Source organism: Labrus bergylta, chromosome 17 (genome assembly GCF_963930695.1).
Source record: "Labrus bergylta chromosome 17, fLabBer1.1, whole genome shotgun sequence".
Lineage (NCBI taxonomy): Eukaryota > Metazoa > Chordata > Actinopteri > Labriformes > Labridae > Labrus > Labrus bergylta.
The window spans coordinates 7,949,803-7,963,837 of NC_089211.1; the positions used below are offsets into that span (position 1 = coordinate 7,949,803).

The 14,035-nt window shown below is 42.9% G+C and overlaps 1 protein-coding gene and 1 long non-coding RNA gene across 2 annotated transcripts in view; one reads left to right on the forward strand and one right to left on the reverse strand.

The window, feature by feature from the left end:
• The window catches only part of LOC136183162 (uncharacterized), a 254,481-nt gene that overhangs the window by 142,740 nt on the left and 97,706 nt on the right, over positions 1 to 14,035 (reverse strand). The gene's annotated exons all lie outside the window — the stretch shown is intronic.
• On the forward strand, positions 74 to 12,619 carry mvb12ba (multivesicular body subunit 12Ba). Its single transcript, XM_020649397.3, has 10 exons — positions 74 to 280; positions 5,107 to 5,229; positions 6,120 to 6,227; positions 6,313 to 6,409; positions 6,508 to 6,637; positions 7,659 to 7,802; positions 8,910 to 9,004; positions 9,210 to 9,265; positions 9,380 to 9,439; positions 9,774 to 12,619. The coding sequence occupies exons 2-10, from the start codon at positions 5,119 to 5,121 to the stop codon at positions 9,858 to 9,860; spliced, it is 888 nt and encodes a 295-aa protein (XP_020505053.1). The 5' UTR covers positions 74 to 280; positions 5,107 to 5,118; the 3' UTR covers positions 9,861 to 12,619.

Below are 14,035 nucleotides of genomic sequence, written 5' to 3' on the forward strand. Positions count from 1 at the left end.
ATGTTTGTTAAGCTTGTGTTGCAGCAGGGTGGGAGTATATACGGATCACACCCCCTCCTCACTTCTCCTCCTCCTCTGATTGGCACCCTGCTGCTCGTACCGCTGGCTGCACCACCACCATGCAAACACACACAAAGCAGCTTGTGTTTCGGATTCCTTCGTCGATCATTGCAATTTCATGAAATATGCGAGTCTCCACAAAGCTATGAGAAGGTGTGAGCAGGTGTAAGAGAAGAGAAAACACACGACGCCCGGCTGGATTAAGCTGTTCACCTCACTGGTAAGAGGACTAGTCAGCTAAGATAGTTAGCTAACTAGCATTAGCAGCTGCTGTAGATTCAGTGTCCTCAAGCGACACTGAGGCATGAAAAGCGGATTTTTATCTCGGACGAGACAAAACTACACAAATGGTGAGCTTTAATATAATCAGAGGGGCTGTCTATACCCAACAGGAGACCAGAAATACGTGTGAAAGCCTGATAGTCTGATAAGGTTTCCCGTTTGTCGTAGCTGGTGTTTGGTTACTTCGTCAGCTAGCATGCTAATTGGTTAGCATGCTAGCTGCTACCTTAGTTACAGTTGACAAACAAGGTTCGGGTTAGCAAGCTAACATGAGCAGGTAACATAAAAATAACAAGATTATAAAAATCATTTAGGTTAATGTTTCTATTGTTGAGTTACATTAACATTTAAGAGGGTTATCTAGTCGTTTAGATCTAATGTAGTCCCTGCCCAGTACGATGAGAACAGGCCGAACCCCGTTGGTTTATTTTATAATTTATTGTTATTTTACTTTTTTATTGGAGATGTTTTCTGTATTCAGAATAGTGTGACAGTTCATTTACGAATCATGGTGTTGCAGTAAATTCGGCTCAAACAGCAGCTAATTTAAACTTAAAATTATACTTTTATTCAACAATTGTTGTTATAAATTGGTAATGTTTTCCTCTGGCTGAAGTGTTCAGTGGCCAAAGTGTATCAGACAAAAAAAGGCATTTTTATTCAATGTATTCTGATTATCTATTGGTGAAATAGCATGCCGAACTAGCTATATAATAATAAAAAGATGCACTTTAGTTATATAACCCTTTTCAATAAATACAATTTGGAGAAACATGACAAACAAGAAGGAAGAAAAAAATACATAGAAAATGAAGGGAATATGGTGAAGCAGGTTATAGGATGCACATTACGTTTTTACAGAAAAAACAAACTCGAAGGACATTTCTGAGTGAAAACTGCACACTTTCATGAGTCTGCAGACCTGTCACTGTTTGACTTTATCTTTTAACTCCCAGCTGTTCTTCCTTCCCAGCTGTGTTGACAAAGGAAGGGGGTCATCCCCCCCCCTCCTTGTTTAGCAGACTGCAAGACAAAGCAATGCAGCCTGAAAGTGTCACGTCATGTTTGAACAGAACTTTTAAAATAACATTCACTTCACCGAAACCTGTGACGACTCGAAACACCAGCCGTGTGTGTCGGCAGCTCCGTGTTGAACAGAATTTCAAATTCAGGACGGAGGTTACGCCCTGCTAACATTTAAGGTGTTCACCAGCTGATACAGTTCCAACGTAGGCAGAAGTTACTCCCTAAATCTTAAACCTAGTGTCTAGTAGGTGTGTCGTCCTCTGTAAAATGTGGTTGTCATGGTGATGGTTTTGAGAGGTGGGAGAACTTGTAGGATCAGGAGGAGCGGAGGGGTTTTTGTCTGTTTGGTGTGTTCTCTGTGATCGATTACATCCCTCAGAACTGTTTGATGACTTTGCTCTTACTTATGCTTTAGTTCTCTCCTTATGTTGTAGTTGTTCATTACAATGTTGTTACCTGACACTAGCTGTAGATGAAGGCTGTAGGCCTTAGTTCTCCCCTCATCATGATGCTTTGTCATATTGTACAAACATTAGAGTTTGTGTTTGAATGTCAGTGAACAGAAGTTAAGCCACTTCTGTGAGGAAACACTGAAACAAACACGACAGGAAGGCAAACACTGCTCTCTGATTGGTCACATAGAGTTCAAATCTCATGTCTGGTACAACCTAAGTTCCTCACTAGCTACTCGTCTGGTTTTGTCCAAATTTACACAGAGCTGCAGACACAGGATGCTGGAGTTTAACTGATTCCAAAGGGGCCTTTGTCAACATCTGCAGCTGTTGACAAGGAGATCTTTGTGTTTGCTCCCATCAGTCCCCTAAAACATCCAGACCACATATCTTTGTGACCAGGATCAGACGTGTGAAAAGTTGAAGGCTGCAGTTCAGATGTCACCTGGGCTGATGTGGTGCAGGCTGCAGATGTGTACAAAAAAGATTTCCTGATCATGGATTATTAATCCATCGTTGATTGGTGACATTCCCATTTTGTTAGATTACAGTTGGTCTTTATTTTCTCTCCTACCTGTCATGAGTCGGTTATTTTAAATGAGTTGTTTTTAGTCGAAGCTGCAGCTCTAAAGATAGAACATATCTTGCAGACTCCAGATGAGACACCAGATCAGACTCTGCCCTCTTCACCACGGCTAAATCTGTAACACAACACTCACTCGCTGACTCCTAGTGAAGCCACTTCATCTTTTTGAGATGGCACACTTGTAATGCTGAGTGAGCCTAGAAGCATTTTTTGTATTTTTCTGAAACCTTGATGTCAATCTGACAACACAATGTGGATGTGGATACCATCAAAGGGTCAGAGACCAAACGAGGCATTTCCTACCTTATCTGTCTCAGTTCCTCTCCTGAGGGCTTTGATTCCATACAAAGCAGTTTCAGTGTCTTTGTTTCAACTTCTTTGTTGTGAGGGTTTACTGCTTCCCTTGGCTTCATTTTCAAGTGAAACAAACATGTTTGGGGTTTGAACATTGGCCACTAATAATAGGATTATCTCCTTCATTATTGAGAATAAAAGTCTGTCCTTTCATTACCTACAGTTCTTCTTACGTTATCCTCTACATGTTTTGATGCAGAAGCTGAGAATAGTTTACTGAAGTACATCTGAGTTCATACTCGGGATGTTCCCGGGGGACTCATTTCTGAGTGGGTTAAACATTTATTTTTAATTCAGACTAACCGACGAGTCTAAAGGTAAGAACATTTAGAGAACGGTCAACATTTAGCAAAATGTATTGAAACTTGTCTGAGGGTTAAAGGGATACTTCACCCGATGTTGAAACATGAATCTGTATTGACGTTGGGTCATATATGTAGTAGAAAAGAGAAATAACTTTTGAAGTTGGTGCCTTCTTGGCCGAGAAAAGGCAGAAAGTGTCTTTTTGGCTCAAGTGGACAAAAGACACCAAATCCCAGAATGCACAGCACCATAGGCCACTCCCACTAAGGTCCTCTAGGTCAGAATCAGAAATACTTTATTAATCCCAGAGGGAAATTCGATCATTACAGTTTCTCCAAAATATACAATATAGCAGTAGAAATATATTAATGAAAACATTTACAGACATATTTACTTCAACACATAAGGCCATTTCCTCAACTGATTCCGAGATTTCTTCCAGAATTGATCTTGGAAATTCCTGGCAGAAAACAGACTCTATGTCTGTGTCCATAGGCAAACAGTGAGAGCACCGACACTACCAGTCCGCCCCAGCTAAAATTATGATTTTTGCGTCACTGGAAGCTACTTTTCAGACTTAGAAATGCAAAGATTTCCCATCTCAGGGGAAAATGAGGACAGGATGCACTACCATTCAAAAATACTACCAGGTTTCTAATGATACAAAGCATAATGCTAATGGGTGAAGTATCCCTTTAACAATGTCATTTGGTTTGCTGAGTGTGGCTAACGTTAGCATTGCTACCATCATGAGCCTTCGGTTCTCCTTGCAGGTTCTTCTCCACTCATTCCTCCGGTAGATACACCAGTTTAACCTGGCACAGCCTACATACATACTCCATTTTCTAGATCACAATGATGCCAGACAGCTCTGCTCCTACAAGATGAAATCTGTTCACTGTGCTTGTTTACATCCGGGTAGTAGAGCCAGGAGAGCAGGTCCGTTAATCAGAGCTACAGCCCGACTTGTGGTGGGCGGCTGCATTGCAGTTTCAGCACAATATTTGAGAGACATAGAGGGCCAACATAAAAAAACATATTAATGATTTGTGTTACTTGTTTCTCTGGTGTCAACTTGTGAGGGTGATGACGTTAAACTGTTTAGTCGACCAATCCTGACCATCCCTCGTTCACACAAAGCTGTGCTCTGTTTGCTGTGAGGATGTGGAAATGATACCAGCAGTCCAGTGTCTCAGATCACCGGTCTGCAGCCTCCTGGGGTCTGTTTTGTTCTTGGACTACAGACACACACACACAGACATCAGTGTGGAGTCAGTCAGTCCTTTATGCTCTCCGTCTTTGTGTGGCGTCTCTGAAAAGAAGACTGTGGTTTTCATGGAGACGCTGAGCAGGAGGCCTCTGTTGTCCAGGCAGCGTGAAGAGGGTCTCTGTGTAAATCCCACTCCTCTGACTGCTGTTTAATATGCTGCTGTGCTGCGGAAACACACACGGCTGGATAGTTACAGCCTTCAGTCAAAAACATGCAGGAAGACACAGGAACCTCCTCACTTTTAATTTAACTCTCCAGAACCAAAACACTCTGCTTAGAATCCGTTAAGACAAGGCGAGTCGACTAATCCTCACAGCTGAAGAAGTTGAACCTATGGCACAAGACCACAGTGTGTGTGTGTGTAGGTGTGTTGGTTTGTGGGGAGTGCTCTGTTTTGATTGTGATGTCATGCAGAGGGAATGCTCACCGTTGAGAGTTCAACTGTTCACACAGAGAACGATGACGCTGTGGGAAAGTCCACATTGTTTGTTTTTTTTAGTTTATCCACCTGTTGCATCTGTGTTGTCATAGTAACGTGATTAAAAAGCTTCAACAGAAACCACATAAGTTTATCGCTTTATCGTTTATAAAGTTTTTCGCCTGTTTCTCCCAGGGTCCAGGGGGGTTTGTGACCAGAGGGATTGTAATTTAAAGACCACTTTAGACATGTTAAAACACTCAGAAAGAATCTGTGTAGAAACACAATGCTGCATCATACTTCTCTAAAGATGCTCAGGCAATCGCGTCTAATGTGAAAACGTCCTTTGTTTCAGATCTGTACAAAGATGCCGGAGGTTCGGGACCTTTCTGAAGCTCTGCCAGAGATGCCCATGGACCCCATCACCGGAGTGGGAGTAGTGGCCTCCAGGAACAGGGCCCCCACCGGATATGATGTGGTGAGTCATTAAAACACAGCTCATCACAGATGGACAGCTCAATCACCAGATTTAAAATAGTCAGATTTGATGATGTAGCCCAGAATGGTTCTTCAAGCTGTAATCATACTGTCAGGGGTAAAAAAAATAAAAATTAAGTCATCACCTCTGGTGCTTTCACTCATGCAGAAAAACTCCTGAAAACATCCTGAGATTTTAGAGATAAGCTGCATATGTGAACGCAAACAGACACATGTTGGCGGGTAAGGGGGTTACAGCAGGGGTTTTGGGGTCAAAGGTCCACTGCACGTGATTTGAGGCTAGGGTGAAGGGAGAGGCTGATGCTACCGTTTGTCTTTGATCAGGTCTTGCAATCAGCGGCCTCCAGACCCTCATGAGGGGACTTGACCTTTGCAGGGATTTGTGTCCCGTCAGAGGTTTTTTTTTTTATTACCTATATTTTATTTGCTTTGCTTGATGAGGATACATCAAAATAAACACAGTATACAAACGTTGGTGTCAGTTAACAATAGTCAGTTTAGCCTCCTTTTAAATAGTCCATTCTCTTCAGACATTTGTGATGGGTTTTAAAGTCAGTCCACTTTTTCCATTTTCCTTGGCATGCAGATTGTTGTAGTCTTAAAATGTGTGTAAAGTTGTGTCCCGTCAGAGTTTTAATGCAGGCTGTCTTCTGTCTTCAAAGATCTTAGTTGCTTTTTATAGACGTGCTTCACTTATAATTCTTGGTTCAAAGTTTTGAGCTTCTGACCAAAGATTCCATTTTCTTTAACAGCTAGGACTAACACTAAATGACAGAAAACCTGGGACATTTTTGAAGTTGAAAAAAGTTCAACAAAGAGTCCAACAGATATTTCACTGTTGACTCAGTCCGATGCATGCTCTTCCTCCAGGTGTCGACGACAACAGACGGTTTGGATGCCGACCTTTGGAAAGACGGCCTCTTCAAATCCAAAGTGACCCGCTACCTCTGCTTCACGCGGGTCTTCTCTAAAGAAAACGTACGTACGCTCACTTCACTCTCTCTCTCACTCTTTGATCAAACACATGAAACATTTGAATGAACCGCTTCCTTCTTCTCTGCAGAGCCATTTAGGTAACGTCCTTGTTGACATGAAGCTGATCGATATAAAGGACACTCTGCCCGTTGGGTTCATCCCCATCCAGGAGACCGTCGACACACGTAAGTCATCAAGAAGAGGAGAGAGAGAGAGGGGGGGAGTTTATCTCTGCTGTTAATGCAGCGTGTCGGTTCATGATCGTCATTTTTGTGTCCCACAGAGGAGCAGGCGTTCAGGAAGAGGCGACTCTGCATCAAGTTTATTCCTCGGGACTCCACAGAAGCCGCCATCTGTGACATCCGCATCCTGGGACGCTCCAAACAGGCCCCCCCTCAGTACACCTTCATAGGGTGAGCATGCTGGGATCACGGGGGGGGTTGTTGTTAATACTGCCTGTAGACTTTATAAGATGCTCTCCTCCTGATGATCGTAGGAGGATTTAATAACTGCTGGATATAAGGGATTGACTGGAGCCCCGAGAATATGAGCCAAGACAAACCTCAATCAATATCTCTCATCGAAAAACTGCAAAAAACTGAATGCTTCAAGAGCTGAGACGTGACCACATTAGCAGATTAGTTTAAGATTTCAGATACAGACATAACACTCTGGATTTATCCATAATGAAGGCTGTCCACGTTGTGTACTCGTGCTTGTGCTCATGCATGAACTGTACCGTGCCAAAGCACACCTCTTCAAAGCCCTCATGGCCCAAGAAAGTGTATCGTGCTTCAGCTCGGATCGGAGTACTCGCACAAGTCTAACGATCTGGACTTTAGGGGTGAAGAGTGCTTAGGCACGGTACAGATTGTCTAGTGTGAGTGCGCCCCCAGAGACAAACCAGGAAGTTGTTTAAGCCTGATACTCGCTGGTGTGCCCTCTAGAGGTTTCCTCTGGTAACACGCTTACATACTCAAAAGTAAATGTACAAGTGTCTCCATGAAGCAGCCTTTTTCTGTATGCAAACACAAGGTTAAGCAGCGAGTATATATCCAGCTTTAAGCTACATGTCCTTAGAGAGACTGGACTCGTATGGTCTAAAACCAAAACTTTAAGAAATAGTTTGGTCTCTGCTGCTGTGTCACATCCAACAACTGTGATGAATGCATTGAAATGGAGCAAATCTGGAATTCTACCTTTTTTATAGAAAAGCACAAACACATCCCTGAGGACCCGTTATACCCAGAATGAGTCTTCCAGATCCTCCTGTAAAAACATTTTCATCCCAAGTTCTGCAGAGAAGTTTCTCTTTAAATCAAAAATACGGGATGAGAAGTTGACTCGCATTGCAAGAAGCCGGGACAAAAGATAAAACTGGATGTGATTCACATGAAGCTTCTAACTCTTTAATCCATCTTTACTGCCTGACAGGGAGCTGAACAACATGGGGATCTGGTACCGGATGGGGAATGTTCCTCGGGCTCAGGACTCCTCACACACCCCCACCTCCAACAACATCCAGAACGTGAACTCAACCTCCAGCTCCAACCCGGTCCCCGCTGCTCCCATGCCCAAGTAAGTCCACCCTGATGTGTTTGTACACGCGTGTCACATGTTTCCTGCATGAACACACACACACACACACACACATCACAGACTCTGGGCTCAGTCCTGAAGCGAGGAAAGAGGATGTTCTCTGTCCTTGAACATCTCTTCCTCAGGGGGAGGAAACAGATCTAAGTTTAGATCACAGAGAAGGAGGAAGAGGTGCAGACGAAGAGAAACCGTCTTAATGTGGACGAAAGGGAAAGAGGACAGATGCCTGATGTACATCATGTTTTTGGAGCTGTCAGATCACTTTGAGTATCTGTTTCTAAGGAGATAATATCCTGATTTTGATTAAACCACATCCGCTCCCGGGATGAAAAATATCAGACTTCATGTTCAGAGATTTTAGTTTGAGAATAAAACTACACTTTGGTACAAAACTAATCTGGCTGAATCAAATGTGAAGAAACAGGAAGTCACATTCCTCATAACTATTGTCCCCAACAGGAAATGTGTCTTGGTCCTGCAGTTACAAGATCATTTTTAATAAGTACATAATTAGAGATCATACAAAAAAAGGAACAATTCCCTAAATGCATAAAGACAGCTTCCTGCAGCAGTGACATGTCGACACATTGCACGTCCATCATCCTACATAAACCGCTTATTCAGAATATTAACAGACATCGGCACAGATGAATGTTTAAGGTGGTTCAGCCCGGTCTGAGGGATCCTGAATCTTCTCCCAGAGGGTCGAAGCTGAAGCTCAGAGTGCAGACTGTGTGTCGGGTCAGACACTGTTCTCTGTGCCTATCCAACAGACTGCTCAGAGTGTTTGGAGAGATGGCCTTTTTTAACACCCAAGATCTTAACAGTAGTCAGCACAAGGTGAGTTATCAGTGCCTTAAGCCGAACAGACGAGTGACCACACCACGCTGTTATCCCGTATCGGATGATGCTTTCAGAAACAGTGACATACAACTCTGCTGAACTCAGAAGTCGAAACCATGTTGGTTTGAAACGGCGGTCTGAATGGCACTTTAGACACTAGAGTAAGGGGACGGATGAATATATTCAGTGTTTGGTTCCATTGAAATAACAGAAACTGTGTTTGATTTTTTTTTTTTTTTGAAGGCACATCTCCATGACGCTCCCCGCCAGCTTCAGAGGGAAGAACACTACCAGACCGGACTACGAACACCAGAACTCCAACCTGTATGCCATCTCAGGTCAGCAACACACCACCCCCTTTCTTCTTCTGTGTCTTCCTCTTCTTCTTCTGCGTATTCCTCTTTTGCTGCTTCTTCTTTTGCCTCTTCTTCCTCTTCTTATTCTTCTTCCTCTTCTTTTATCATAGTAGTAATTGACTGTTAAAATGAACCGTCTGCGTTCAGCTGCAGATTTGTAACTGGTCTTTGAATCGTGTCTTTTCAGCGATGGACGGAGTTCCTTTCATGGTCTCGGAGAAGTTTGCCTGTGCCTCGTCCGATGTGAGTGTGGTAGAAAAATGATCCCTTCAGTTTGAACACTAAATGTTTGAAATATGTTGAACTGAAGATGAAACTTGAGCACTAACCCTCTTTTCTCTCTCTCTCCGTGTTCAGCTGCAGCAGATCGACCTGATGGGAATCACCATCAAGTCTCTGGCTGAGATCGAGAAAGAGGTGAGTTCAGCTGACTGACAAGAGGTCGAGATACTTTTAGTTTACTCAAGTTTAACACTCATGTAAAAGAAAAACGTAGGTGACAAAATGACACTGCTCTGTTATAAGTTCAGTCAGATGATCAAAGAGTGTGAATGTTTTGATGACACATTGTTTACTCTTGAAATTTGTTAAGAAAAACTGTGGAGATAACTGCAGATGTGAGATTAATGTTGAAACTTTTGACAGATAAAAAATGTCATTGTAATAACACAATGTGTCCACCAGATGTCAGTGTGGTGTGTAGTTTGTTTGTGGAGTGCAGAGGTATAACGTGTGACTCTCCCTGTGTCAGTATGACTACAGTTTCCGCACAGAGCACAGTGCAGCCGCTCGCCTCCCCCCGAGTCCAACACGGACCTCCCTGAGCTCCGAGGCCTGAGGATGCCCCCCCCCCCCCCCCCCCCCCCACCCATACCGTCATCATGCTCCTGCAAGGACCCACGGGAGACACCTGTACACAACTACTGAGGACATACACACATACTGAGAATACAAAAACAAGAGGAATCTGGAATAAACCACTACACACATCAGCTGGATTTAAAAAGGAGGCGGAGCCTAACGGGTTTCAAGACTCGGATATATCTCCGTCATGAGATGTTAAACAATTTTTCTTTCTGTGAGGATTCATCGTGTTCCCTGTCCCCTCTGAAGGACTTGTTTCAGACCAGGAGAGGATTAAAACAGGAGTGCTCTCTGAAACTTTACGAGAGGCGCCGCCAAGTCCGCCTCCTCTCGTTCAGACTCCTGCAGCTACACGGCGGATCCTGAACGGGGAATATAAAAAAAAAAAAGAGAGAAACTGGTTGGTTTCTTCTTCTCCTGATGGGAACCACTCTGATGATCTTTCGATGTTACTGTAAAATAATGTACGTGTGACTGTGAGTGCACTTTGTGTTTGGACTTTCAGTGTGTGTTAACCACTTGTGTGCTGCACGTCTGCGGACACGAGCCGCAGCTTTACTGTTACTGTGTAAAGGTTTCTGCAGCGGGACGCCTCTCTCTCCCGCTGCACGTCACGAGCCACTAACCTGTTCCTCTCTGAGTTTAATCGACCTTGTGTGTGCTGACGTCTTTATAAGAGCCGGGCACCATTTTATTCTTTTTTTTTTTTTTTTTTTTTTAGTGATTCCTAATAACACTCGTCTCATTTTTAATATGAACACTTTAAAAGAGGAATATTGTGTTAATGGTTAAACACTCCAGCTGCACGTGTTCAAGTGCTCGCCGCTCTGTCGAAGCGATCACATTTTAAGTTGTTTACTTTACCAACGTTTGTTACACTCTTTATATCACTCCTCCAATAATCAGACTGTCTGTGTGCGACTTATATCAGACCGCCTTCTGCGAGTTTCCAGTTTTAAAAATCAACCTCCAGGCAGTTTGATTTGCTGGTTATTCATCTTCAAGCCGCCTCCATGTTTACCTGTGAAGATCTTTTTATTATTGAGTCTCATCAGATGTTAAGTTCTCATCACTCTCACTTCTCTGCTGCTCTTTTATAACCTCAACGTTTTTACACTAATGTTTTTTTTTTATTTCTTCCTGCTTTGTTTTAGTTTTTCTATCACCTGTTAAGATGATGTTGTGACTCCCAAGTTTCCACAAAGTCTGCACGCTGAGGTCCGTCAGCGCCGTGCATGAAGCCGCCGTCCGCTGCCATCATAGTCGATGCTAAGCTTCCACTGCTACTCTGCTCCGTTTCAAATACGCTGCGAGTCTATTTTTTTATGGAGCTCGCTGCAGGCATGCGTCCAGCTGGACAGAATATATCGACCCGGACAGGAAGTCAGACAAGGAAATTTCAAAATAAAACAGACACACGATCGTATTATTCACCACTTTATCAACATGACATCAAAACAGGCGCAAAGCAACATGTTTACACATTCTCTTTAGTCCCATGTGATCTTGAAGTTCTCCTGAGATCTTGAAGTTCTCCTGAGATCTTGTAGTTCTCCTGAGATCTTGTAGTTCTCCTGAGATCTTGAAGTTCTCCTGAGATCTTGGAGTTCTCCTGTGATGTGTGTACGGCTGCACTCACTCTCCAGAATAGGAGCCAAGTTGTGGTGCTGACTGACCTCAGCGTTCATAGACTTTGTGGAAATTGGGAGTAAAGCCCCCCTCCTACCCCCCCGTAGCGTCAAACCACAAACGCCTTCTCTGAGATGTCTCTCTTCACTTTGTTTACGTCTCTCGAATCAGAATAATGAGTTTAACTCTGAGTTCTTTGGTTTAGAAGATTGAACACCGTTTGTATTTCACTGTTTTTGTTTCTGGAGCCAGATGTTCAAAAAGTTTTTTTCTCTTTATTTTCTTCAAATGTTTCTGAAACTTTATCACGTCACAGCTAGGGATGGGGATCAAACCCGGTTCCATGAGGACCTGTGTCCGCTTATTTCAAACCCTGAAAATCCATCTCCTTTGAGCTCATCGATACTGCTGTTGCGTCGCGTCATGAGTCTCAACTGGACGAGCCTCAGGACCAAGCTGCAACATTGGTCGTCCTCCATCTTTGTTTTTCTTCTGAACTCACGTTTTATCACGTGTGTTTCTGTGAGATCTCGTGTCTGTGGAATTACAATGTTAGAAAATGGTCCTCATGTCTCTGGTCTCTGAGAACCGTCCCGTGTGAATCCAGCTGACAGCAAGAGTCTTGAGTTCAGTTAAAACGCTGTCGTCTCGTCTTTCCCCGTGATAATATCGATGGTTGTGTTGGTAAAGACGCAGGTCGTTCAGGAGTTAAGAGTCTTTATCTTTAATGATCCCCATCCCAGTCACACCTGCATGGATCAACTTGTGTTGAATATTTTTGTTTGTCTAATTTATTAGTCATGTCAGTATTGTGCGATGTTGCTTTCAGCTGTGTAACCTGTAGAATCGTCTCTCTGCACTGCCGCCATGTTGGACACGTGACGCTCCGAGCTGAGCTGCACCACACGTATCGTTTCTTAGCCGCTCACTAATCTGGCGTCTGCATTAACCACAGTTAACAGTCTTATTAGTTTGCATGCAGGATATCCGAGGTTTGAACAGAAATATCAAATGTATTCTGAGAAGAACAAAAAAAAAACCCACGAGCGTAGAGTTTGTATTCTGAGGAAGTTTTTATTAAAGGACGATGGTTGAAGAGTTTGACCTGAAGTCGGATTGTGTCATTAGTGAGAGTGATGATGTCATCGATTTTAATCCTGATTAGGGGTGGAAAGTTTCTGGAAAGTTTCCATGGGAATTAACTGGAAATTGAGGGTAATTTAATTTAAATGTATCATAACCAAGCATAAATATAAACATTTTGTTTTGTCATAAAGCAGACATCCATGCTAAATAACCCATTCAAAAATGAAGTAAAATGCAAACCCCCCCCCCCCCCCCCCCCCCCCCTCCAAAAATCCCCCAAAAGTCCCAAGAAAAGTGCATTTAGGGGGGCGTGGCCTCAATACCCCTGCAGTAAGCAGTGTGCTATGAACATGTGTGTACTTGCATGAAATCTGGTTGTTTTACTCAAAAATTATTCTAAAATATATTTAAGTTCACTGTTAAGGGCCAACCTTCAATTTAGTAAATTCCCAGTTAATTCCTGTTAATTCCCATGGAAAGTTTCCTAATCCTGATGAAGTTCTGTGTTCCCCTTCCACCTTTAATCTGTCCTTCTCTCTGTCTCTGTCATCTTCACCTTTGGACTCCAGCAAACTCAAAGGATACATCTTACAAAAGTTTAGTTTGAGGTGACCTTAAAACTCAGTCTGCAAAATGAATACACCAAAATGATTCTACAATATCACAATGAGTCTGATGTGCAGATAACAAAGAGAGATGATGAGATAAAAGTGTTGCACACTAAGAAAGAGAGAGACATAGTAAGCATGCTTTAAAAAAAAAAAAAAAACCACAAGACGATGAAATAACTTCTGTCCTTCAAGATTGAAAAATCTTTTTCAAAGGGAAATATCTGAGAACCGTCAATCCAATTTGATTTGAAAGAACTGACTTTCAGACCTCCACTGCCTCCAGTAAGGACGAATCATATGACAGGAAAGATTCTTTGTTTATTTACTCCATCTAATTCTCTTGTGGTGTCGTAAAAGTCCAACAGGCCACGTGTTCGTTCTCTGATGTTTCCACGAGTCCTTTTAATGCCCAGAGCTCGGTGTACACTCTGGGTAGAGGTCTTAAACTGCACAGATTAATTTCTTTCACACATGTTGAAGGTTCAGAGAGTGGTTTCATCTCTTTGCCACCACAGGAGCTTTAAAGACAGAAGTTAGCATCACGACACAACCACAGAGAGAAGAAGTGGAAACACTCTGATGTTTGACTTTGGAACACAAGATCAGATTGTTCTCATAAATCACTGAAGCAGCTCTACAGGTCCTGGTTTAAAAGGGGGAAATACATTCAATGTCCAATCAGTGAGATGTGAAATGATAAAGTGACCTTACTATCTGATCAGACATTAAGGAAACATGCTATGTTGAAGTGCTGGCTTCTCTGACAACAATGCAGCAGCCAGTATGTCCTCCTTCTAACTTTAGATTCTGGTCCTGAATGATC

Coding starts and splice junctions, on each gene's coding strand:
- mvb12ba (XM_020649397.3), top strand. CDS start 5,119: ATGCCGGAGGTTCGGGACCTTTCTGAAGCTCTGCCAGAGATGCCCATG. Junction 6,228..6,312: donor GGGTCTTCTCTAAAGAAAAC/GTACGTACGCTC, acceptor TCTTCTCTGCAG/AGCCATTTAGGTAACGTCCT. Junction 9,440..9,773: donor TGGCTGAGATCGAGAAAGAG/GTGAGTTCAGCT, acceptor TCCCTGTGTCAG/TATGACTACAGTTTCCGCAC.